The sequence below is a fragment of the Diceros bicornis genome, chromosome 20 (genome assembly GCF_020826845.1).
Source record: "Diceros bicornis minor isolate mBicDic1 chromosome 20, mDicBic1.mat.cur, whole genome shotgun sequence".
Classification (NCBI taxonomy): domain Eukaryota; kingdom Metazoa; phylum Chordata; class Mammalia; order Perissodactyla; family Rhinocerotidae; genus Diceros; species Diceros bicornis.
This window is the reverse complement of record NC_080759.1, coordinates 55,960,478-55,987,473: the sequence shown is the minus strand read 5'-3', so window position 1 is coordinate 55,987,473 and position 26,996 is coordinate 55,960,478. Positions and strand designations below refer to the sequence as shown.

At 38.7% G+C, this 26,996-nt stretch overlaps 1 protein-coding gene across 1 annotated transcript in view; it reads left to right on the top strand.

The window, feature by feature from the left end:
• Positions 1 to 26,996, top strand: part of ADCY2 (adenylate cyclase 2) — a 278,833-nt gene that overhangs the window by 161,125 nt on the left and 90,712 nt on the right. Inside the window, exons 5-11 of the mRNA XM_058563511.1 lie at positions 4,010 to 4,137; positions 8,905 to 9,063; positions 9,895 to 10,027; positions 11,434 to 11,610; positions 15,148 to 15,191; positions 18,982 to 19,062; positions 25,882 to 25,951. Coding sequence (XP_058419494.1) covers positions 4,010 to 4,137; positions 8,905 to 9,063; positions 9,895 to 10,027; positions 11,434 to 11,610; positions 15,148 to 15,191; positions 18,982 to 19,062; positions 25,882 to 25,951 — 792 coding nt within the window. The remainder of the gene's footprint in view (positions 1 to 4,009; positions 4,138 to 8,904; positions 9,064 to 9,894; positions 10,028 to 11,433; positions 11,611 to 15,147; positions 15,192 to 18,981; positions 19,063 to 25,881; positions 25,952 to 26,996) is intronic.

Here is a 26,996-nt window from a genome sequence, read left to right as displayed (position 1 = left end):
GAAACATGTTTTCCTGTCTTCCAGTGGTAATTGTCAAATATTCATATTGTTAAGCAGCATCCTGGAAGAACCCCTACAGTAGGATGCATACTTTCTCCCTAAGCCCTTCATTTACTGCTGTCTCGTCTTTATCCATTGACCCTTGTGCCACTTGAACAGAAATGTAAGTTCAATATTTGTCATACATGTGCTCACTTATGGCAAGTTTCACAGAGAGGAAAATGGCATGTGATCCAAAACCATACTAGACCTTACTTCCTTATTGGAACTATTCGAGTTTCTGGTGGGAATACTGATTAAATATTTTCTTCTTCTTTGCGAATACTTTACTTCTCATGAAACATTTCCAGTCAGCCTGATTATTTCTTTGTATCATTCCCAACAAAAAATACTTCATGATGCTTATTAAAATGTGTTACTTGTATATGGAAGAGTTGGTCCCAAATATAGTTCACTGCAAGATTCATCTCACTTGTAAACAATACAGACCATTCCAGCCAAGCCTCTTAGGAATAAATCTGGCTTGCAGATGTTCCCTGAGGCACTCTTGGGTCACGCTCCCCATGAGGTGCCTTATACTACACAACTGACCATGACAGATCTCACTGGGGATTTTAAAAAATTAGTAAGAGTATAGCTCTGCTTCCTTCCAGTACCAAACCAAAAGAAGAGGTTGAGTTTTTTGGGTGCTCATTTTTAGGAAAAAAATTGGTTGGAACTTAAATAATGTCTTTGAATTAATAAAAGGTCATTTTTGTTGGATGACCTGGTCATGTTAGGAAGAAATGTCCCAATCTTGGCAGGTGATAACATAGCTCTAGTGTTGAGGTGGCGTTCTCCCAATGTGCAAATCTCAGTGTCCAAATTTATCCTTTTGTAAGGCCATCAGTCATATTGAAATAGGGGCCCAACCTACTCCTGCATGACCTCACTTAACTAATTATATCTGCAATGACCCTATTGCCAAATAAGGTCACGTTCACAGGTACCAGGGGTTAGGGCTTCAACATAGACATTTGGGGAGGACACAATTCATGACCCATCACAGAGGTACTCAGTGTGACTTCCTGTTCCTCTCTGATCATCATAACAAAGGAATGTCCAGGCAATATCAGAGTCCAGCCTAGGATGGCTTGGTCCATCTGTTGTTGGTCACAGGGGCAGCATGCTTTGGGCACCGGTTCATGACTCATAGTTAAATAACAGGGAGTTGGAGAGCATCGTAAGTAAACAGATAGTTCAGTCCTTTGAGTGAATACTACATAAAGCACATAACTTTAAGCTAAGGACTTCGAAATCCTTGCTCATTCACTGTTACTTTTTAAAATTTTTTAACCACTTTATCAAGGTATAACTGACATACAAAAAGCTGTACATATTTAATATATACAACTTAATGAGCTTGGAGATAACTATACACCTTTGAAACCATCACCATAATCTATGCCATAAACATATCCGTCACCTTTAAAAGTTTCCTCTTGCCCTCTTTTTTTATCATTATTATTATTATTATTATTATTTGATTAAAACACTTAACATAAGATCTACCTTCCTAGCAAATTTTTAAGTGTGATTAATTATTGTTAACTACAGACGCTATGTTGTACAATAGACCTCTAGAACTTATTCATCAGGCATAACTGAAACTTTGCACCCTTTGATCAATACCTGCCCATTTCCCCTCCCCCAGGCCTGGCAACCACCATTCTACTCTCTGCTTCTATGTTTGATTGTTTTAGATTCTTCATATAAGTGATATCATCTAGTATTTGTTCTTCTGGCTTATTTCACTTAGCAAGCTAAATTCAACAGCACATTAAAAGGATCATACACCATGGCCAAGTGGGATTTATCCCTGGGATGCAAGGATAGTTCAACATATGCAAATCAATCGATGTGATACACCACATTAACAGAATGAAGGATAAAAATCATATGATCATCTCAATAGAGGCAGAAAAAGCATTTGACAAAATTAAACATGCTTTCTTGATAAAAACTCTCAACTAATAAGGTATAAAGGGAACTTACTTCAACACAATAAAGCCGTATATGAAAAACCCACAGCCGACATCACACTCAATAGTGAAAAACTAAAAGCTTTTCCTCTAAGATTGGGAAGAAGACAAGGATGCCTACTCTCATTACTTCTGTTCAACATAGTACTGGAAGTTGTAGACAGAGTAATTAGGCAATAAAAAGAAATAAAAGGCATCCAAAGAAGACAAGAAGAAGCAAAATTATCTCTGATTGCATATGACATGACCTTATATGTAGAAAACCCTAAAGAGTCCACAAAAATATGTTAGAACTAATAAACAAATTCAGTAAAGTTGCAAGATACAAAGTAAACCTACAAAAATAAGTTGTGTTTCTTTATACACTAACAATGAAATATCTCACAAGGAAATCAAGAAAACAATTCCATTTACATTAGCATCAAAAAGAATAAAATACTTAGGAATAAACTTAACCAAGTAGGTGAATGACTTGTACACTGAAAACTATAAGACAATGATGAAAGAAATCTCAAAAGACACAAATAAGTAGAAACACATTCTATGTCATGGGTTGGAAGAATTAATATTGTTAAAATGTCCATAGTACCCAAAGCCATCTACAGATTCAATGTAATTCCTATCAAAATCTCAATGATATTTTTTACAGAAATAGAAAAAACAATCCTAAAATTCATATGGAACCACAAAAGATCCCAAATAGCCAAAGCAATTTTGAGCAAGAAGAACAAAGCTGGACGCATCAGACTTCCTGATTTCAAAATATGTTACAAAGCTACAGAAATCAAAATAGTATGATACTGGGGTAAAAACAGACATATAGACCAATGGAACAGAATAGAGAGCCTAGAAATAAACCATGCATGCATATACGGTCAACTGATCTTTGATAAGAGTGCCAAGAATTCACTGTTATTAATCTTACTGTTTTCTAGACTCAGAATATCTATTTTTGAAGTATGAAAGGGAAACCTTATTAATAAGTTTTTTTTTCCTTTTCATTACTTATGATATTGTTATCAGGAATTACTAGCACAGCATCTACAGTGCCGTAGATAAGCGTGACAGTATGCAAGCTCTCTACCAGATAGAGAAAGAAATATGCAAAGTCTTCACTAAACCTTGCACATGCTTAAGAACAAAAGATCTTATGTTCATTTTATTATTTCAAATTTGTTCAGTTTATACATAGGCCTGTGTTAGTGTTAAGAAGAAAAAAATTTGTGTTTGGTACATCTTTGCTTTTCTTTTTGTTTTTTTTATTTTAGTCAGTGTCTATAAGCTAGTTGAGAAGGTTAGAAATGGATGTAGGATTGATGCATATGACTGAAGTTAATCTTAATATTATACTATAAATACAATCCAGCCAAGAAAATTAATGAATTAATGAGTCACTCTAACTTTCTACTAAAACGGTTTAACCTAAGATCAGAATTAAGTTTTTAAATTACTTGGCAATGTTGAATGGTGGCTTATTATATTGTGGAGATGTTTATCAGAAGCTACATGTCTGCAGGTAGCAATCTGCTTCAGCTTTGAAATAAATGAAGAAAAATGAAGTGCACTTAGTAGGGGATGACATAAGATTCTAATTCCAGTTGAGTTTTGACATCATTTTCTGCCCTGAAAGGTTCTGCTCTGCACGGAATGTTTCATTTCACCAACCATATTTAGGATATTTGAACTAAAGAGAATGATCCTTCCTTACACTCCTCTGCTAGTGTTAAGTGTAAATCATTCCTGAACATTCCCTCTGCTTTCCCTATCTTCTCCTTTCCTTTGTTCTTTCTGGCAAATGTGCATGTGGGGGAGGGTGGCTCATTCTTGTTGGGTAATGATGGGAAACCCAACTAGTTTTCATTTCTCTCTCCCCACAAACCCTATTCACTGTGACAGTGTCAGTAGAATGAGCACTTGATGATATTCAGTAAATCTAAATCGTTATGTAAGTGCTAATGCAACTGAAGCTCTGTGATTTCTTCTTCCAGGAGAATGAATGCATGAGAATAAAGATTTTAGGAGACTGCTACTACTGTGTGTCCGGGCTGCCTATCTCTCTCCCTAACCATGCCAAGAACTGTGTGAAAATGGGCCTGGATATGTGTGAGGCCATAAAGTAAGTGGACTGCCTAGTGAGATCTTTTTCAACGATTTAATAATTTTCAGTTGTAATTCTCACCCACAACTATTTCTATTTTTCTGTCTATTGGCACTAAATACTTTATTGGACATTTAAATGAGAGACCCATTTATTGACATGTGAGAAGTCAGCCCAAAGTAAGAATTCTCCAAGTGTTTTGTGTTATTATTAGCCTTAGATTACAGCAAAACTGGGTTAGAAATCTACGGGAAGAGACAGTTGAAACAAACCTTTGTTTGTTTCAAAGGTGATTTTTTTTTTTTTTAATTTGAATGTCTTCTCTGATCTTAAGGAAAAAGTCTGTACTTGGCATCTCTCTTGAGCATCTCTTCGTACAAATTGTAAGAAAGTAGTTTCCACCACCAGACTGCAATTCATCTAAAAATCAAGTCCAAAATTACTTCCTCTAGTCAAAAATGCTCAGCTCTGTGAATTTAGCTTCAGTTTATATCCATAATATATGTTTTCTGCATTTGTATCTATAGTTTCTTTCATTGTAATTCTAGAGAAGTTTCACTTACATAGAATAATATAATTACAGTTGACAAGTGAGGACAAAGTTAATTTTCATTACCAGTACCATAATGCACACTTCTTCAGTAATGTCTTCGTAGAAGCCATACTATTTTTATAAGTGATAAGAGCTCTTGTTTGTTGATTGTATGATTGTAAGATTTTAGCTTATTGGGTTTGTTGATTGCCTATTTTCTGTCAAGTGATTTTACCCTATCCTTCACATATTTTTGGTCTAAACAGGATAGGAATTTGTGCTTGATCTTCTAATTCCTTGTCTCAGGGTTAAAATAGATGGAGATTTAAGTGAGAAAGCCACAGATCAGGCTGTCACTGTGTTTAGCACATCGTGTACTTTGGTCACATGCTGAAATGGACTAAAAGGTTTCTCGGTGGGTTTCCCAGTGCTGTCCAAGGAAGAGTCGTGAAGCCCCACAGCCTTAGCTGAGTCCAAGAGACCAAAGTGTTCCAAATCCACTAGCTCAGTAGCAATTGCCACAGGCCACTGTGCGACGGATGAGGGAATGGGAGGCAGATAAATAAAGTGGAATCAAGTAAAGAATCAAGATGGGAGGGGTAGTCAGTGTGGCCTCAGCTGTCCTCACGAAAGACATTGCATGGGAAATAATCATGTTCTTACTTGCTTCTTCCCGTAAGTAAATTGTTTGTCCTCTCTGAGACATGAAAACTATTTTTCACTTTATTTCTAAAGTAATTAACTATTCATGACACTCTGGGTCTAGATGTAAGTAGATCCAATCAGCGGAACTAATAGGTTTTCTCAAATTTATAACCCATCCCTGGAAGCAGCCTTGGTGTTGGTTTTAAACAGGAGGTGAAATGGGTTCTGTTGGGAAAAGCGTTTTTTCTTGATTTCCTTTTCATATAGATGTGGGGAAGATTTTATGAAGGACAAAATTATGTGTATCAATAACATATTGAATTAAACAATCCACTCTTTTACTGAAGCTTGATTTTTGCTTTGGAATTAACTGTTTTCCAGTTCCCTTATGTTTATGGTATTCCAACATGTTGAAGAATTTTTAGGAGAAAGAATCCTTACATTCTGTCCCCTGGCATGTCACTGGTTCATCAGTAATATCTTTTTCTTCTGTTACTTTTTTTATTGTGGTAGAATATACATAACATAAATATTGCTCTTTGTTTTTACATGTACAATTCAGTGGCATAAAGTGCATTCAGAATGTTGAACAACCATCACCACTATCTACTTCCAGGACCTTTTCATCATCCCAAACAGAAACTCCGTACCCATTAAGCAATAACTCCCCATTTCCCTCCTCCCAGCCCCTGGTAACCTCTATTCTACTTTTTGCCTTTATAAATTTGCCTGTTCTAGATACTTCATGTAAATGGAATCATACAATATTTGTCCGTTTGTGTATGGCTCATTTCACTTAATATAATGTTTTCAAGGTTCGTCCAGATTGTGGCATGTGTCAGTAATTCATTACTTTTGATGATGGAGTAATATTCCATTGTATGTATTTACCACATTTTATTTATCCATTCATCATAGATGCATCAGCAATATCTTCTCAGTGATGTTAGCAGATTTGAGGAAACTCTCTAGAACGCTTGCTTCTACCTAAACTTAAGCTTCAAATCTTAATGGCCATATGTCCCCATGATCTGCCACTCTTTGACCAATGGCTTCCACATTCTTTCTCCATTTTATATCACCTGTTCAGTTCATATACAGTTGACAGAATGATCAATAATAGGTTGTTTTGTTACACTCTCAGTAAGAGACAGCACCTTAGCAAATTTCAGGAATTCTTTGTTCTCTCTCACATAGGAAAACAAGCATTTCTAGTCCCATTTTTTGAACCAGAAGATGAGGATGAATCCAGGAATTTTGATTTTTTAAGCTGGTGAGGAGAAAGCACACACTTGGTACTTGGAATTTTGCCTGATTACCTCAGGTTTTTCTTAGGCACCAGCGACATGAGTCCGGGACCATTGACCTGTGTTTTTCCCTCTGAGTTTGGACCCCGCACTTACTCAGGGCCTTGTTCCCGTCAGCCAGGGCACCACTACAGAGCACTCAGCTGCAGTTTTGGAATATTCCCAATGCTTACAGAGATATTTTTTTATTTCTGTCATGAAAATGTAAACTGTTCTTAATCAAAGGAGTAATATTCAAGACCCTGACTTGGTAAGTGATTAAGGTTCCTCTTAAGCTAGAAAGTTTGTCTACTGTTGTTGCAAGCTTCAAGCAGTTATTTCAGCCTTTTTCTAGAGGTCACACAGATTGCATCTACATACATTAAAACATTTAGTCAGTACATTCATTTGAATCCTTGATCAACTCATTTTTCTAAAAAGGACACAAAGGACGTGGAGATTGTTTTAAAGACTCAAACCGTTACCCCGTCAATTCTGTCAAAATGGCCAACTGTAGAGTGCTTCGTCTTCCCTTTTTGTTCCTTCTTGGCTTTCTGCTGACTGTATTTTGGTAAACAGAAATGCCACGTGGTTGGAACAGTTCTCTCTCAACAGCATAAAATATTAAGAACAACTATGGGTTCTACAACAAATTTTTTCAAGATCATCATCTCCCAAAGACAGAAACACAGTAAATCCTTCAAAAATGACCTGGGTCAATTAATAAACTCATGTCAAGTATCTACGTTGCACCAGGCCCTGAACCCACTGATGGGTATGCAGACCACTTGGACGAGGTCTGTGTCTTCAGGGCTGACCCTGAGAGCAGATGTGGACACAAAGCAAGGCGTGCTAACTGCCCTCAGGGAGGTTGGAGCACACAGGACGGGTGCCTACGTCAACCTACAAGGAGAGACCAGAAAACCTTCCTGGAGGAGGTCATCTCTAAGCCAAGGGTGGAAGAACAATGCAAGCTGGCCACGTTATACCCATGCTGTCAGGGAAGAGAGGCTTCGGGGAGTGGGGAGCAGAGAGAGGAACCCTTGTGAGCAAAGGCCCCGAGGTGAGGACCACACAGTGCCCAGGCAGCCATAAGCACTCTGCTGACAGAGGGCAGAGTGGCCAGGGGCAGCTCTCCTATGTCATGTTGATGCCCTGTCTCATCGTGTGGGCAGGAATGAAGGGTTTGGATGACTTGCATAGTGCCAAATAGGTTGTTGTCTTTTTTGTGAAAATAATAGAAAAGGCAGATAGAGAGGGAGGAAGGAAAAGGAAGAGAAGGGAAGAACTATCTATATTTTTTTCAGGAGGCCGTTTATTTTACATCCATTTCTTTTTATCATTTTTAGCACATTCAAATATGTCATTGTATTATTTAAGCATGACATCCATGCCTATGTCATTTTGAGCCTTTTAAGGTTCATTTTACTGCAGCCCACATCAGGTAACCCTCCTTGTTATGTTGTAATCAGGGTCATTGCTTCTCTTCACATTTCCTCTTGGGGCAGTTCTCTCCAGGTAAGTAGGGACGTCTTCTTACATAGTTCTTTTACAATAATATTTTAATTGATAGATGTATTTAGTGGCAGAAATAAATAGGCATTGCCAAGCATTGCCATTTTCCCCTAAAGGAAGTTCTTCATTTGTCTCCGTTAATGAGTTGGTGACAGGGTCCTAAAGTATTTTTTAAACGATTTTTTTGATTAGTTTCTTTTTAATGATAGCTTATGCATTATTAAAGCTTTCTAAAGAGTATTATTTTTCTCTTTTTGTTAAAGAATGTGCATAATTGAAAAGCTTTAATCTCGTTTTTTTTTTAATTTCTATTCAAGCTAAAGTCACTATTAAGCTCACAAATAAGCTGTATTGTCTCTTATCAGCAAAAAATATGCATTGGGGACATATATTGTGCTAAGCACTACAATTGCAAATGGTGTCTAAGACCATTTCTGACAGTACAAAGCAATGTCACATGATTCTAGTATGAAACTTCAGAGCGGGTGTCAGCACATGATAGGTACTTGATACATATTGGTTGAAAAAGTGGAAGCTACAGCCAAAATGCTGCATCATCGCCATGCTCTGGCCTGCTGTGGCTTTCCTAGCCAGACTGTTGGAGCCTTTGGTCTAGTCTGGAATTGTCCAGAAAGAAAAGTCCTTTCTCTTGGCTCAGAGGAGCAATCTTCTGCCACAGGAGGAATTCATGACAATATTTCCAACAATCTGAGAAATTCTGAATAATAAAATGCCAGGAAAATTGGCCAGGAGTTAGAGGAAGAAGAGGATGTTCCTGGATGGTGATGTTACTTTCCTTCTCTTTAGGAAAGTAAGGGATGCCACTGGAGTTGATATCAACATGCGCGTTGGTGTGCATTCTGGGAATGTCCTCTGCGGCGTAATTGGTCTGCAGAAGTGGCAGTATGATGTGTGGTCACATGACGTTACCTTGGCCAACCACATGGAAGCTGGAGGTGTTCCTGGGTAAGGCTAGACACTGGATTTCTCTCTTCAGGCTGGTTACATGGTTAGAAATGGTAGGTTAGTGGGTTAGTAACTGACTGCTCAGTGTTCAGTGATTTCTATTACCTCTGTTAGTATCATGCTACTCATGCCCAATGGCCTCTTACATTAATCAGATAAACATGTGCTCTCTAGTCCCAATTCCCCCACCCCCATGACGCAAGGTCAAAGACTATGGATATCAGATACTAAATTATAGACTTTAACTTATTGGCAATTTTATGAGTAGAGACCTAAGTCAAAGATGTTTTCTAATGCAGTGCAGAAATGGCATTTCTCTATTACTGGTGACCTCTGAAACCAGTACTATTAAAATGAGAAAACTGTAGCATCCACCTCTGGTTAGAAGAGCATATTTCAGACATGACAATTTTGATGCAAGTGCTATAATTTGGGGAAGCATGAGAGCAGGCATTGAGAAAGAAAATCCATACTTTTTTACAGATTAACACACTTCCTAAATATCTCTTTGGCATGCATTTCAAAAATATCCTCACACACAAAAATTTGATATGATCAAGTTTTATTTGCTGTGATTCACCACGCCCACGATGCAGTTTCTGTACGTGCAGAGAAGCTCCAAATACTGGTAGCTCATGACCTCTAGAAGCGTCTTTCCAAAGCAGTGGTTAATAGAATATAAACCTTAATCCCAGTAAATTTTACCAAGAACATATAGTCTTTCCTTCATTGGGGGAAGAAGAAATTATTTCTGAAATAACAAATAAGTGGAAAATCTTCCTCATGTTTATCCTTCTATATCTTGATTGCGGTTTTAAAATGGAATTTCAGACGTGTTCACATTTCTTCAGTCACCCTGGAACACTTGAATGGAGCCTATAAAGTGGAAGAAGGAGATGGTGACATCAGGGACCCATATTTAAAACAGCACCTGGTGAAAACCTACTTTGTAATCAACCCCAAGGTCAGTGTTATAAAGAGTCGATAATTAGCCCCCGACTTCTGTGATTAAAAGGGAGAGGAGAGATTACTGATATCGATGAGCGTTTTCATTCAAGAATCAGTGTAATTCTTTGCTAGTCTTTGCCTCTAAAATTACTGTAAATGAATATGGTAGTTTAATCATGGAACATAATTTTGTAATAATAAATTCAAACATTTACTAAAGAAACAGTTGAAATGAATTGCTTGTTTATATGACAAGATTATTGTCTATGTGATGAGGTTGCATATGTTAGTCAATGTTAATCAACATATTTGGTCATCCATGATGTTTCTGAAAGTCTCTCAGTGGGCCCAGCCTGGCAGGTGGGACATTAAATAAAGAGAAAACATTTTGCTTAGAGCTTCAGGTGATTAAAATTTAATGAGATTAAGTAGGATGAACATATATGAAAAAGGAAAAGAAGAAATATCTAAAAGATTAACAACTGCATATCACATATACATTTGTGAGTACATGTGTGTGCAGACATGTTTAACTTTGATAAAATAAAAACTTCCATTACCTGGAAGACCATCCAACCCATCCAGACTGTTAGGAGCCATTTCTTACTCTCTTCACACCACGTCAGGCCAGAGCAAGGGACATAGACCTCTCACCTCTTATAACCCTTCTCAAATTCCTGCCAAATGAGTATTATTGCTATTTACCAATTAGGAATCTGAAGCTCTGAGGGGTTATATAACTTCCACCAAATCACACAGCTGGTAAATGGTACAAATACCAGCAAGAAAGACCTCTGAACTGTCATAACCAATATCACAAAATCAATGATAAATGTGGGGATGTTTACTCACAATAGCCTCCCCCCATGTTCACCTTTAGAGACGAACTTCCAACCAACTTAGTTGATCCAGAGACAGATGGGTGACAAGCAGGAAGAACTGTGTGGTGATGGGGGGATGATGTGAGGAAAGGGCAAAAAAAAAACTGTGTACAAAGAATACTGTGTTCAGGCAAGAACATCAAAACCCGGGTAGAGGTAAAGCCATCGAGCATCACAAAACAGCCCCAATCTCTACAGCTGTTCCTTTAGGAAAACACAACCGTCAAGAAAAAGGTGAAACAGATCAGCATATTCTGTTTAAGAATTTACTTTATAAAAATGCCTGTTAAAGTGGGTTTTATTTTTTCCTAAGTTTAAATTACAGGTAACTTTTGCTTCTGGAAAAGATTGGTCGGCTCCAACAGCTCGTAACACTGAATTGCAGGAACACTGAGAGAACCAGGGTGGAAGCCTTAGATAAGGGAGGGGTGACGTTGGAGGAATCCGCTTAGTCAAGGCAGATTTCTTGTAGGGAGGAGCGGAAAGGAGAAGGCCTGCACCTTTGGCCTGCCAGGTGTAATGCTGTGTTTCTCACTCCAAGGGAGAACGACGGAGTCCCCAGCACCTCTTCAGACCTCGCCACACCCTTGATGGAGCCAAGATGAGGGCCTCCGTCCGCATGACCCGGTACCTGGAGTCCTGGGGGGCGGCCAAGCCGTTTGCACACCTGCATCACAGAGACAGCATGACCACGGAGAATGGCAAGATCAGCACCACGGTACCACCCACCCCCAACCCCATGCTCCAAAGCCCCTAGTGGTGGACAGAAGCTAGGTCCCCAAAACAAAAGGCTGGGCATCTGCCAAATTGACTTTGTTGGTAATGAAGCAAACTTACCTCTCCTTCTCCCTGGAGCGGCCCCTTCCAAACAGCTGTCATGGCTTGGTATGAATGAGTCCCAAGCCCTCATTGCTGAGGGTTTTAACCCAGAGTGATTTCGCATTATAACTTTATAACCCACGACCATTTTATTTACTTGTTATTCAGTTGTTAGCAACTGAATACAACTATACAACTGAACTTTTTTGGGTTTTTTTGCTATCGTGAAGTAGAAAGCCTGAGCATCTTAATATCTTAATAAAAGAACAAATGAAGGCGTGATGCCCTTGCAGTTTGAGTAGCATCGTCAAGAGTATTTTCATCGCCCAAATGTTCAGGCTGTGTCTGCAGCAATGAATTGTCTATTGTTGTAACTCCTTATTTACATCACTCCAGCTTCCAACGGATAATAAAGTCCCAAAGCTCCTTGCAGCAGGGACACTTTCAATAAGCTGAATGGCTGAAAAGCAGATAGAAAATAGAAAGATCTGTGGGAGGAGGGGGAAATAAATACAGCAAAGCACTTAGAATAATCCCAATAGTGTTGTTAGATTTTAAAATGATCTCTGCATTAAATTTCATGTATAATGGCATTAACTGTCTTAGGGATGCAGTTGAGGTAAAAAAACAAAATGGAATGTAATGAAATTCTCATACGCTGATGAAAAGAAACATCAGGTTGTCAGGTAGAAGTACACTTTTCCATTCTCCCTGTGCCCCGTACATCCTAGCATCTCACAATGACACAGCAAGCCCAAGAGGTCAGCATACTTGTTTTGACTTAGTTATATCTCTTCTCTCAACTTCTCTGGTTCTTTTTTCAACTAAAAGAATAAATATGATCTGACAGAAGACCACGATCCATCAGACAGTCAACAAGGGAGACCACCAGCACAAGTCCTAGAGGAGTTTGCATTCTATTGGGAAGAGAGAGACCATAAGTAGGAAACAAATAAACAAGATCATTTCAGGTGCTGCTGAGGGCTGCAATGAGGATAAAAGGGAGGGATGTCTTTGGGAGTGAATGGCGTGGCTACTCTGGGTAGTACAGCTGGGGAAGTCTCAGAGAAGGAGAAGAGTAAATTGGGAGAGGAGGAGGCAGAAGAACAAATTCAGCGGCCCTAAGATGGAAATGAATTGGTGTGTTCAGGGGGCAGTGACGAGGCTGGTGTGGCTGTAGTGTCATCACCAAAAAGCAAAGGGAAGTCATTGGGTGAGATGCACTAAGGTAATTGTGTGTAATTCATTCTAAGTGTAATAAGAAGTCATTAGAGGATCTTAAGCGAGGGAAGAGCCTGATATAATTAATGCTTTGGAAGAATGGAGCAAGAATGCAGGGCTCCAAGTGCGAATGGTGCCCTCTTATGCTAAGATTTTAGTAGTGGAAACAGTGACAAGCAAATTCAGGGTCTAATTTGAACTTAGGGCAAATAAGACTTGGTGATGGAGTGGAGATGCACAAAAATGAGGATCAAAGATGTCCACAATTCTTTGGCTGAATGACTGGAAGACTGATGATACCGTTAACTGAAATGACAAATACTAAGAGGAAATTAGGTGATTTAAGATGGAAAAATCAAGCCTTTGCTAACGGACATCTTCAAATCAATATGCCTTTTAGGCATCTAAGTGCAGCTGGAAAGTCACCAGTCTGATATGCAAATCTAGAACTCAAGGGAGAGGTCTAAGCTGGCGATGTGAATGCGCAAATTACCAGGTTTTAGATCATATTCAAAGCCATGGAACTGGATGAAATCAGCAAGAAGAGAAGAGATCCAAGAAGGGGGGCCTGGGGCATCTGGGGCCTTCCAGCATTTAGACCTGTCGGGGGAAAAGCACCTAGGATATTAGGATCCAGTTGCCAATGAAAGTTAATGCTTCTATCACACTTATGAAAAAAAAAACGATAATGTGGATGATTTTGCTTCAACATTGCATTTATTATTAGAGCTAATGGCTAATAACTATATCTGTCACTGAGAGTTATTACACACCAGCAGTTGGTTGGTTGGTTGATTTGTTGGTTTGTTCAAGAAATAAGATTCATGTATTAGAACATGCTTTTCTGTGCTGTTTCTTATGTATATCTGTGAAAATGGTCTTACTTTTCCGGGTGTGTTATTGATGTTGTTGTGGTCGCTTATTTCTTATCAGTCTTTATTGTCCCATGACCTAAGAGTGACCATCTTCCCTCTTATCTCAGCATGGGACTGCAGGAAGATTTCAGCCTGACTTGACTCTGTTGTTATGTGTTAGTGAAGATTCCTCTCTCAAGAGAGAGTTGCAGCTGTCTAGTGCTTGGAGCTTCAGGACGGTGTTTATAAAATCGGAGGACCTCTTGAACAAGCTTAGTTTCCTTAACCGGCTAGTCTCAGTAGTCACAGGTGTAGAGCCCAGGGACTGCCTCAGCAGCAGTGGAGGAAATCTTAAGAAAATCCCCAGGCTTTGGTTAGCACATGAAGCCCATACGACTGTTACTTAGCTGTGTCCCTTTCTCACTTGCAGAAAGATCCCATCGTCATTCTTGTGAATACATTCCAGGGTCAAACAATTGTCATTGCCAAAAGTTATTTCTTGTCTCTAATCCCCTATGCAGAACTCCATTGACTTGATTCAGCATTGATAGAGCTGGTGAATAATGCATTATTTTACTTTATGTAATAAAACTTGGAGTTTAATTATTTTTTTAAAAATTTCTTATCTTTCTGTAGGCTAAATACTTTTCCTAATCTAACCTTGGAGATAAAGCAGCAAAGAAAAGCTTTTTTGGAGCCACTTTGTTCCAACTTTTGTTTTAATTTCCCCTACACATGTATAAAAGTGGGTCTTGTGTTTTTTTAGGTCTATTATTGACCATTTTGCAGTGGATCCTCCACTAAGAAACCCTGATCGCTGTGTCTCCCTCATTCCTTTTTCTGGAACTACCAGCACTCCTGTGTTGATTTTTTCTTGTTGATCAATGATTCACGATTTCACATACTTATCCAATGGTACCATTTCTTAATGGCCCAGTTCAGGGAGAGGGACTGATTTTGTGGTTACGTTTGTGTTTTAAAGCATTTTTTAATGTTTGTCTGATGCCAAACTACAGTTTCACGTGATTGTAAGCTGTTTACAGTAACTCTAATAATGGTCCCCCACAGGCCATTGTTTGAAATCATACCTGCAAATATAAGGATGCAAATTTTAAAAATCCAGACAACAATTTTGATACTTCCAACATCCAGAGTTTATAGATTACACCAACATTCTAAATATAAACTGAGTTTTTAATCTTGTTTCACATTTATAATTAAGCTCTTTTTCTCCACGTGGATAATTGTTTGTTACCTAAATGATACTTTCCATGATAAAAGAAGAAAAATCTTACACATAGTTACCATTGCAACATTCTTAAAGTATGTTTTTGGCAGCTAATAACCTTTTTTTTTTATAGGATGTACCAATGGGTCAGCATAATTTTCAAAATCGCACCTTAAGGTATGGTATATGTTCTGCTTTCTAATTTTCAAGGGCTTATTGCTTTTTATTTCTGCAAGTAATTACCATCAATTATAATAATTTTGAAAGCCACTTCTAAAAAAGAGCAGCTACTTGCGAAAAGCCCTATTAAATTGCTTTCAACTTCCAAAAATAGGATTATTGGTGGCATTGTCATTGGAGTTGAGAGGAAAAAGGAAAACACTGCCTGGTAAACACTTTAGGACTTTAAATTGCTTTCTTAAAATGCCTCTTCTTAATATTAATCTGTAGTAAAAATTCAAATTTTCTTAAAATGAGTATGTTGCTTAAAATTATATATATATATATTTTGTGTGTGTGTGTGTGTGAGGAAGACCAGCCCTGCGCTAACATCTGCCAATCCTCCTCTTTTTGCTGAGGAAGATTGGCCCTGGGCTAACATCCGTGCCCATCGTCCTCCACTTTATATGGGACACCGCCACAGCCTGGTTTGCCAAGTGGTGCGTCGGTGCGTGCCTGGGATCCGAACCAGCGAACCCCAGGCTGCCGCAGTGGAGCGTGTGCACTTAACTGCTTGTGCCACCGGGCTGGCCCTAAAATTATATTTTTTATGTCGAATTCTATAGGTAAAAGCAAATAAGTCCAGCCTTTCTGTAGTGAAGAGAAGTGCTGTCCAACCTGCTCAAAAACAGGACAAAGCTTCCCACCAATACCCACAGGGGCCCTGTCGCCATCCCCCATAAAATCATAGGCAATAATCATTTTCCTTGTCCACATTCCTCTAGCTTTTTGATTCCGAGTTCTACTTAAGTGTTGGTTTGGGATGTAAGTATTTTTTATTGAAGATGTTCTAATAATTAACCAAAGGCCCAAAACCTGACTCAGCCTTTCTTTCCCCACAGAGAAGTGAGTTTATCCTTATAGAAAATGCATTGTTATTCAAGTAAAAAACACAATTAGTTAGACTGTTACCTGCCAAAACAGAGCAAATAGTGCACATTATTCCAGAATCCCTCTATATGACTTTATTTGTTGTAATGAGCTCTAATTTGTGTTTTGTGTAAAATTTGCAATTTTAGCATTGTGATATGACACTTACAGTTCTATGTTATAAGGATAAGTGGGTTCTTGGGCTTTTGAAGCATTATTTTTTAAGTGGCAAATGCCATATTAAAGAGAACTTAAGCAAATTTTAGGAATATTATGGACCCCACAACATACCTCGAGAAGGCGTGGCTCTTCAGGCCATAAGACGACAACCTATCGGCCAGCAGCTCTGCACAGAAACTTCCTGGCCATCTTTTCACTTCATATTTGATATCTTTTCTGTCATCTGTCTGCCTCTCCCTGCAATTCTGCTCAAGAGTCTGTTTACTGAAATTACAGTGGGGATGCCTCGTGGAGCGCCACTGCTGTGTGGGCAGTGTCTTCTCACTAGATGAGTGCTGTCTGAAAGACAATGATGATAAGCTATCATTTTTATCTGTACAGGCATATGGAAAATCTAATTTCATCCTTACAGAATTACTCCATGGTAGACACTATCATCATTATCTTTTTAGAAGGGAGGAAACTGAGGCACAAGGGGTTGGGAAAATGCCCAGAGTCATGTGGCTGGCAGAGGCAAGGCCAGGATTTGTGTCCAGACTCTGTGACACCAAAGCCTGCCCTAACTGCCCTCCCATCCTGCCTGCCTTACTAGGAACCTCCTCCATATCTCTTCCACTTTCCTCTGTGGTGGTAGATCTTTGGTGGCCCCAAGACCTCGTGGACAGAGCTCAACTTTCAAGCCATTGTCCCCTGGGCTTCCCTCACATGACCTGGCTCTGTAACCTGGCCTACATTATAAAACTCTCTGAGCCTCCAGCCTGGCCATGAGTAGGTGACACGCAATAGTGAAGCATCATCGGGGAAAACACAACACCTCTTCCATGTCTCCTGAGATATAATAGCCCAGGCTGGGGAAGGAGCTTGGGAGAAAGAGTGGAGAGGAATTGCAGAGAGGGGTTGAGGGTAGAGAGCAATGGGGAGGCCAGCGGTGGGGCCCAGAGGCAGGAACAATGACAGGAAAGTCAAACCCCGAAAGTCTAAGGAGCAAAGCCCTGTTTGGAGGATTAAGAACTCCCGGTGGGTAGATTAATAGCCCGAAGGGTATCTTCTCATTTCCATAGCAGAGGTCACAAAAATACAGAGACAAGAAAACTGTCTTTATGTTAAGAATTGTCCAGGTAATTAGTGAATACAAAAGATGCATAATATTATGCATTTATCAGCTACATCATGTGCCACATTTACCACACTGAGTGCTGTACAAACGTTATCTAAACTCATCCTAAAACAGATTCCCAAAGGCAATGCCATTTTTAGCCTTGGGCATAGATTGAAGGATTATGTTTTCCTGTGAGCTCAAGGTACTTACAACTGTTCCTTCTTAGACTTGATGAGACTTTATGAAAAAGAAAGTCACCAAATTGAAGTCAGGAAACTCAAGTCTAGGCATAAGGCTGATAAAAATGAAAAGAATGTGGCTCCTCACCTATAAATGAGAATGAATCACACTAGATGATGGCTAAGCTTCCCTGCTTCCTTTAAAAGAAGGATAAAAATTAATTTGCCATCCAATTTAGCTTGGCATTTGGTATGCTAACCCTCCTAATTCAGTTGAATGGGTGTCTGTAGGTGGATCACTTATTATTCTGTTTTTGAACCAAGACTGCCCGTGGCCTGTTTAAAGAAGGTAGGACCTGAAGACACAGACCTACAAAGGAAGATGGAATTAGAATGCTCCTGCATCTCATTAATGACAATTCTGTGAGATTTAATTACAGATAAATGTGACATTGTATATTTAATGCTATTGTTATCTATATCAAGGCAATTCTGAACTCAGAAAAGTGTTATTTTTATTCCAAAGTAGAAGGTCTATTCAATTAGTAATTTAACCAACCAGAAGACAGAGAAGCCATGTGCTCATTCCCCATTGGACTAGGTGACTTGCTGACACCTGGACTCAGGTGCAGGCCGGTTCAGACCAGTTTGGCGATTATACTCTGCTTATACTCTTTGCAGTAGATGTTTAACTTTTAAAAACAGGTATTATTTCCATTTTCTCCTTTACATCATTTTCATGCTAATTGTCAAATTAACCTCAGGAAACTCTTATTATTATTTTGGCATAATTTATTCACAAGGCATCTTATATTATGGCTGAAGATTATTTGCTTCCAAGACCAAGTGAGTGGTCTGCAAATGTAAGTGGGGTTTTCTGTGCATAGTGCTTTCCAACACTGAAGAACATTCAAATACATACAATTAAGCTCTGATATGCCTCGAATAAGACTGTCTTTCTGCAAATTCTTGAAAACTGACCAAGGAAAACGGGAACAAGGAATGACTGTTTTGTCAACCAAACCACATTTTTGCAGGGAATTTCCAAAGCCAATGTGTCCTGTCATAAAATCAAGTTTATAAAGGCAACAAGTCAAGGGCTAATGCATCTCTTAGGACAGAAGGTTCTTTAATCTCCATCACCAAGTACATATCTCTCAGTGCTGCTTTTGGAAGCCTAGTGTAATTTCACTCTAAGTGAATGGTAAGGCAACATTTCACTGCACCAAAAACTCTGGTCAATTTGCTCAATCCACAGGGTGGTTGTATGGTAGTTGGCAGAAGGCTACTCACAGATTATTGTTTCCTTTTTTCTTTTTTTTCCTCGATTAATAGAGTTAAACAGGCATCCTAGAAAAATGGGCTTCATATTTAGTTCAGTAACAATATTCTTACCTGTGATATTTCCTCTTTCATATAGAACCAAATCACAGAAGAAAAGGTTTGAAGAGGAACTAAATGAAAGGATGATTCAAGCCATTGATGGAATTAACGCACAAAAGTGAGTACTTTTCATCTTAAATTATCATTCATCTCTTATTTCAAATTCTATTATTTGAAAATAATGTCATATTTTCCAAAAGAATTTCACCACAAACTCTGCAGCACTTATCATGACAAAGCCAAGTTTTCTGAGATAATTTATTCATTTTACCTCAATTGTCCTTAATAGTAGCTTTTGTTGAGTATTTCATCTTTTTAAAAATTTTTAATTCCTGCCTTATAAGTACTCTCCAAATAAATTATTGGTAAACAACATGAGAAGTAAACAGAGAGAGAAAAATTATAGCATAATGTGTTCAGTAAGTAATACTTTTTAAAGATCAATAGAGATGCCACGTGGGAAAATCTTTGCTGTATTATGTGACACTATCCACTCCAAACGTGTTTATTCTCCTGCAAAATCAGAGAACTTGGAGGTACCTCTGTTCCATAGCCTGGAAGAGGGTCTTGAGCATTAGAGTATGAATTCACGGGGGCAGTGGGAAGAAGATTGATTCTTTGGAGGGCAAAATATCATTCAGTCTATGAAGCTGAGTATTGCTGTTGTAGTTTTAAATGGTCCAAGAATGTGGGGGAAAAAAATTAAAGAAGGTGGTGGCTTTCATGGCCTGGACAGAATGATTACATTCATCAGCCTTCGAATTCTCCTTAGGGGTGTGTGTCATGGCTGAACTCATGAGGGTGCAGAAGGTAAATGACTCAATATGGTGCCTGGTACCCATTAGACACTCCATAAATGTTTGTGGAATTAAATTGTAGTGAAAACTTCAGTAGGTCCAAATGAAAAGCCTTCGTGGGAGAGTTTCCATCCTTATGGAAACCTAACTATTTATTTTTTATCATGAAAGTTGACTCGTTAAAAGTGTAAATGATTTCCACCTAGAACGCTCTGCCTCCAAAATTGTTACACAGCTTTGCAAAATGTATACCTCCTGTAGGTTGTTCTTTGTAAGTATTTATTTTAGAATATTTATAAGACTTGTAAAAGAATCACGAATGTATGTATGTATGTATGTGGTATGTGTATGTGTGGAATTGCATATGTATATAGCAAAGTATCTTGGTCGGGCTGGAGCTGCAGTTCAGATATGCTGGCATGTTGATTTAACACCTGTCTGGAGCCCCTTTGAGTGATCCAAATAGACAAAGCCTCGTACCTGTCATAGAGCGTTCTGGGCACACCACCAGTGCCTGAACAAATGCTGTGCTTTGCCTGGCACCAGGATCAGTGTCAACAGCCTCAACTCTGTTCCAATTGAAACCTCAATACAATGCAAACAGAGAAACATATGATTACCTGGATTCTACTGGCAGTTAAAACCCAGGGAAAAGTCCAATTTCATATAACATAGGTAGAAGGATATATTCATTCAACCAGAGGAAATAGCAGTTACTACTCTGTGAGCCACCAGAATAAAATACAACATCAGAAGAAATAGGAAATCTTGTTCCTTGGCAAAGTTTAGCCAATTATAATAATAACAGTAATAATGAAAAACTAATGTATAAAATCAGCCTCAGTGTGTCTTCACACAGGACACCCACCTTCCAAACTACTACCTCCAACTTTAGAAAGTTTCTATTAAAGGAATTGGTTGAAAGTACAGTCATTGGCCTTGCTTTATTTTTGTCAAAGTTGCTTCTGGATTGTCTGTCTGTATTGTATCATTTAGTGTTTGAATACATGTTTAGTTATCACCTTTGTGTTTTAAGGTAGTTTTATTCTAAAGTAGTATTTAATGTTGATATAACTGCTTATGTTGTAATTTTTCCAACATGTTTCAGAAATCAAATAGGGAAAAATGTCAGGTTATACTAAAAACTCAAAAGGGAGATTTTTTTTAAATGGAAGCTATTATGCGTGTATTTTTTAATTAGCTTCACTCCCCCTCTGTTATGCCCTACTCATTAACTCCCCTTGTTCTTTGATATGATCTTCTGATCTTCTTTGAATTTCCACTTGAGGATTCAACTAGGACTCCCATTCAGTTGCTTTCTGCTGTTGACATAAAACAGTGATTTATATGCAGATTTTCATGTATTCATTCATTTGCTCATTTAGCAAGCATTTGTGAAAGGCTGAGCAATGTCGGCATTTGCTGGGCATCACACATACCCAGACACGAGACCCCTCAAAGCCTGATGTCTAAGTGGGTGAGAGAGAAATCACTGTATCCTTTAGAAGTACGCTACAAAGGCAGCGGGTCAAGAGAAGGACAGCGCCGAGGAAAGGCAGGTGCATTGGACTGACGAGTCATGAGTTTTCTGGATGAGGTGAACCTAAGCTAAATCTTGGAAGAAACTAAGAAAAAGAGAAGAAAAGCCTCACAGCATGCGAACAGCACATACCGAGGTCAGAGGTGTGCTTTTCAGTTTTCAGCAGGGTCAGAACACAGGCCCTGCAGGCATCTCTCAGGGTGAAGAGGCTTGAGCAGAAGGGTCAGATTCCCTGAGAAGCAACTTGCACTTAGTGTGAAGCAGGTTACGGAGGTGGGCACCGCTGAAGGGTCCTAAGCAACGAATGTGTGATAGGATCCGCTCTGATGGTGTGTGGAGGACCACTTGAGACAGGTAGACCCTAAAATGAATCCTGCGTAGCCCAAGCAGAGATGGCTGTGCCCTCCACAAGGATGAAGCTCAGGGCAGAGGTTCAGGAGATCTTGACTTAGTCTGGGTGGGTGCGGTCAGGGGAGGAAAGCAGGTATGATAGCTGGGCACCAAAGAGACTTACTAGAAACTTCTCCTCTCGGGAGCCACAGAGGGGGAAAGGGAGGCATCGTGGGTGGAGGGCACCCAGGCCATCCCCTCCGCAGTGGCATTTTTCTCTTGGGGAGTTGGGTTCTCCTGTAAGATTGATTTCAATAACAAGGTTTGCTACATGGTTAACCTTCAGAATGGGATTGCCATGTCAGGTTGTCCTAAATTTGTTACAGTAAGAAAGAGGTAATATGAAACGTTCTAAGGAGGAGAAACATGGGCCTCTTGGCTGAGGGAAATGAGCTGGTGAGTTGATGAAGAAAGTGTGATCCACGCTTCAAAATGCATGCATGGAGTGGAGTTAATGCACAAGTGGAAGACAGACAGACTGGAGGCGTCTCAGACCACAGGGCTGCAGAAGGATTGCTCTTGCACACTGAGAGACCACCGGTCCAGCATCGTTTATTTCAGCCCTGCATCCGTGGACCACCTTTCCCAAACGCCACAGGGTCACCCAGGGCCTTAGTGCACAGTAGAGGCCACTGAAGCCTTTGGATTCAACACTGCCTAGACGGGGGTGTTAGTCAGCTCAGGCTGCCATAACAAAATACCACAGGCTGGGTGGATTAAACAAGAAAAATGTGTTTTCTTACAGTTCTGAAGCCTAGAAGTCCAAGATCAGGCTGCCAGCGTGGTCAGGTTCTGATGACAGCTCTCCCCTTGACAGCTGCCTTCTTGCTGTTTGTTCACACGGCCTTCCCTCGGGATTGTGCAGAGAAAGAGAGGGAGCTAGCTCTCTGGTATCGCTTCTTATAAGGACACTAATTCTTTAGGATCAGGGCCCCACCGTTATGACTACAAAAATCTTTAATTACTTCCTTAAAGACCCCATCTCCAGATACAGCCACACTCGGGGGTTAGGCCTTCAACCTATGAATTGGGGAGACACAAACATTCAGTCCATAGCAATTGGAAAGTGATCTTCTCTCTATTTCAGTGTCCCCTTTGCTGTAAGAGCCTGTGATCTTACATTCCAGAATAATCCCGGGTGAGGATGTAGGTGTACTCAAGTCTCCCTCCTTCAGTCAGGATGTTGTTTAGAATTCCCTTCTTTGGCCTGGGCCTAGCGAAAAAAGAACTTAGTATAGATTAATAGAAAAATCACTTACTGTACAGCCCAGGGGTGGGGTTGGCTTTCTTCTTGCCATAGACCACTTAGGTTGGGAACGATTTCAGGAGACCGAGAATAAAGCACACACACATCTTCTCTTATCTTCTTTTTTCCCTTTCTCTCTCTCTGTTGTTCCAATTCCCAAAAACAATATCTGACCTTATCAGCCCACACAGATCTTTCCTATTCCAAATGCCCAAATCACGTTTATAAATATCTGAGTTTCCTACATGTCAGTAATGGGGACTGAGGCCATCTCAGAGAATCCACAGAGATGGTGAAGTCTGTGGGAAGAATATCCTCTCCTTAATTCTGAGGACAAGCTAAGAAGAGTTTGGCCCATCAGTTATTGCTTCTAGAAGAAGCCACAGGCCAAACCTAACTTGCTGTGGGGAAAGGAAAGCAAAGGCTACAGTTTTAGGAATTCAGTCATTTCCAATTCAGTCAATGCAGTCCTCATAGCTTAGGAAGCTCAGTGTTAGGTGCTGGACACAAGAAAACGAGTGTTGGTCTTGGGCGCTTCTGGTCCTTCTGCAGGATGCAGACAGGTAACTGAAGCCTGGTCTGCGACTATGGGGGCTCCACTAATTACTGAGGAGCTCATTTTATTTCTGCTTTATAAATCTCACTCTTATTTTATTTCCAAGCTTATATCATCCAAGAGCATTTTTGAATTAGATTTTTCTTTCTCAATATTAGAAAAAACTGTTTTTTTTGTGTGTGTGTGAGGAGGATTGGCCCTGGGCTAACATCCGTGCTCATCCTCCTCTACTTTATAGGGGACGCTGCCACAGCATGGCCTGACATGCGGTACGTCAGTGCGCGCCCGGGATCTGAACCTGCAAACCTCGGGCAGCCATAGCAGAGCGCATGCACTTAACCGCTAAGCCACCAGGCTGGCCCCTGGAAAAAACTGTTTTTAATAAGTTACCTGCATGCATCATTCATAGTTTGATATTCATAACAAGTACACAGTTCTAAAAATGAATATAATTAAAATTTATCTTAAATTCTATTTTTTGCTCCTTTTAATATACACCAACCTTTGATTCCTCCAACTAGTCTCATAAAACAGTACAATAACATATTTCTGCAGCTAGTGCAGTAACAAGAAATACCAAAAAACGTTTATTTCCCTGATACCTAATGCTTGCAACTTTGAATCAAAAAGTATGTTTATAGTTCTCACTTTTAATGGCAATCATTCTAGAATACATTACAGACTTCCGTGCCTCAGTTTAGTCTTCTGGGATATTCAAGCTCATCATGGTGCCTGTGCTGTGAGTCTTCAGAACTGTCGAGAGGTTCTGGGCACAGGGCTGTCCAGGGAGACCTGCACATGTCCCTCCTCAAATGTGCTGGTCTCCTGGGTCAACTTGTCTTTAGCCCTAAGGTGAAACATCAGTCAACATTTAGAAACGCTAATCTGATATCAGGAGGTGGCTACACTTGGGGGTACTGGGCAAAGTGTACAATTCACCTGGCCTTTTTTTCCTGGATCCTTAAAGGCCTTCACTCTCTATCTTTATCTCCCAAATATATCTCAGTTAGTCAAAGTTCATAGATGTAAGACCAATGGATTGGAAAAGTCCTATATTTAGAAATTCACGTGAATTGATAATTGTTTGAACAAGTATAAGATTTTGGGGAAATTTATGTAAAACATAATTTTATCTCTAAAAGCATATATATATATATACCCCTCTCCCTATATATAGATATATAGGTGTAGATGTAGACATGTCATTATAGACACATGTAGCTATGTACATATATATGCATATATATCACATATACGTACATGTTTTATGTATCATATATACATACATTCATAATTCATGTTATTACATGTCTTAAGAAAAATTAGGAAAGTAGAAGTATAAATTCCTCAGTGTAATAACCCAAACAAGTTGGTAATATATTTTGTTGATATTTATTTCTAGATATTTCTCTTGATGCATAAATTTCAGTTTTTTCTTACATTCTTGTACTCATGAATATAAGAATGGGTACCTTTCTATTTCATTTAGCTTTATTTCATAAAATACGTGTTTATTCTATTGCCAGATGTGTGACTGTATAAGGCATATGTGCCTGGCTTGCATGATCATAAACCTGGTGTTGCTGTTTAGCTGGCGATTATATACGACATTCTAGTGAAAAGTATTGTCCTTAAGCTCTTTCTCTATCTCAGCTGCTTTCTTATAGCAAATTTCTAAAAGTCAGTCAATGTGTAAGAATGCATACTTCCATATAATTTTTATTTATTTTTCAACATCTGAGATATATATGTATCGAGATATGTGTATGTATTTATGCTCATGTGTGTTTCTGTTTGCATCAACATACTATGTTAGTGGTTTGAAACTGATTGCTTCTTATATTAGTATTTTTACCCATTTTTTGAAAACTGTATTCAAACATGATATTTTTGTTTGTAAAAATGAAAAACATGGCAATGAAAGTATTTTCAGTAGGTGTGAAAGAAGCAAAACTTCTTGCCCAGAACTTGAAGGCATTCTAAATGGTTTTGATGTCTGTGATGTGTTGATTGCTATAAGCTGAGAAAATCTCCTTCAGAAGATGAAGCTGCTATGTGTTTTCAGTAAAACTTCGGGGAATGGGTTTATTGATCTACTTGAATCCTTTTGATGACTTAGCTCCCTACTTATTTAATTTGGATAACTTGAGTTTCAATTTGGTATGACAGTTAGTTTGTAATATAGAATTTTCCAAGGAGAGCAGTGTGTGAATAGGAATATTATATTTTCATATCCTATTAACAATCTCTAGATTACATATCCAGTTCTTTGGTGTTGTACATAGTTTTAAAATATTTGATTTTGGGTAATTTGCAATAAAGAAAAGAACTTGTCATTAAACAAAAGTAATTCCAGATGTTTGGTTGGAGGTTTGGTTTTATGAGGTGTCTGTCCTTTTTATTTCCAGGCAATGGCTCAAGTCTGAAGATATTCAGAGAATTTCATTGCTTTTCTACAATAAAATACTAGAAAAAGAAGTAAGCTATTTTCTTTTCAAAATCAATTGTTTTTTCTGAAATGTTAGTTTTTAAAAATTTCTTCTTGAAATTGCACTCATGTTTTTTTACATGTGGCATTTAAACTGTCTCTAACTATATCAGAACTCTTTCTACCTTTTCTGTGGTTCTTCCATGCATATGTTGTTTTACTGTATTTCTTGTTACCAAGTTTCTGACTCTGGCTGGTCGCCATTTTCAACACTTCTGGTAGTAAGTGATCTTTGTGACATGTCTAAAGGAAAGGGACATGAGCTAATAATAGGCTTTCTCAATGGGAAATTTTCTTAGAGAAGATTTTAAAAGAAAGTAAAATCATTTTTTATAAATTTACAGTGTTTTTTCACAAATTATTTTAACTTTTTGACAAAAATGTGAGATTTACATTCAACACCTGTTTGGGAGTATTAGAAACCCCAAAATTTTAAGTTTTGTTGCATCTAAATGCTTTCACATTGTGACTCCTACAGTAAGTGCTATTTCAGGCACAAATAAATAAGCAGACATTTGATTTTCATATGTCAACCTTAACATGGATTCGCTAAAATGAACTAACTAGTTATTGCGGAAACAACAACTCTTCTTCTAGGTCAACTTTATTTCATTTGCCTTTTGTGTTGATCTAGAAAAGGAACCAGTTAGATATAATTTCCATCATCCTACCATACAATTACAGTCTTAATTTCAACAAAAGCTACTAGATTATTGGCAACAGTCACAACACTGGTATTAAAATTCTGTTGAGGAAATTCAGTTCATTGTTTTATGGATATGAATGGAAATAGTAAACATCAAAATTCCTTCTTAAATTCATCAGGGTTGGATTTTAAAGTTATACCAAAACTTCCTTTTGTCTTAGCAGTCAGGAACATCAACTGTCTGCTTCTAAGTTGACATATTGACTGCAGATGGTTTACCAAATTGACGTTTGACGTAATTTATTATTATTATTGATCATTTTATCCTTGAATAACTTTAACAGATAATAATGGTTCCTATTGTTTAAATGTTAAATTATTCCCGTCCT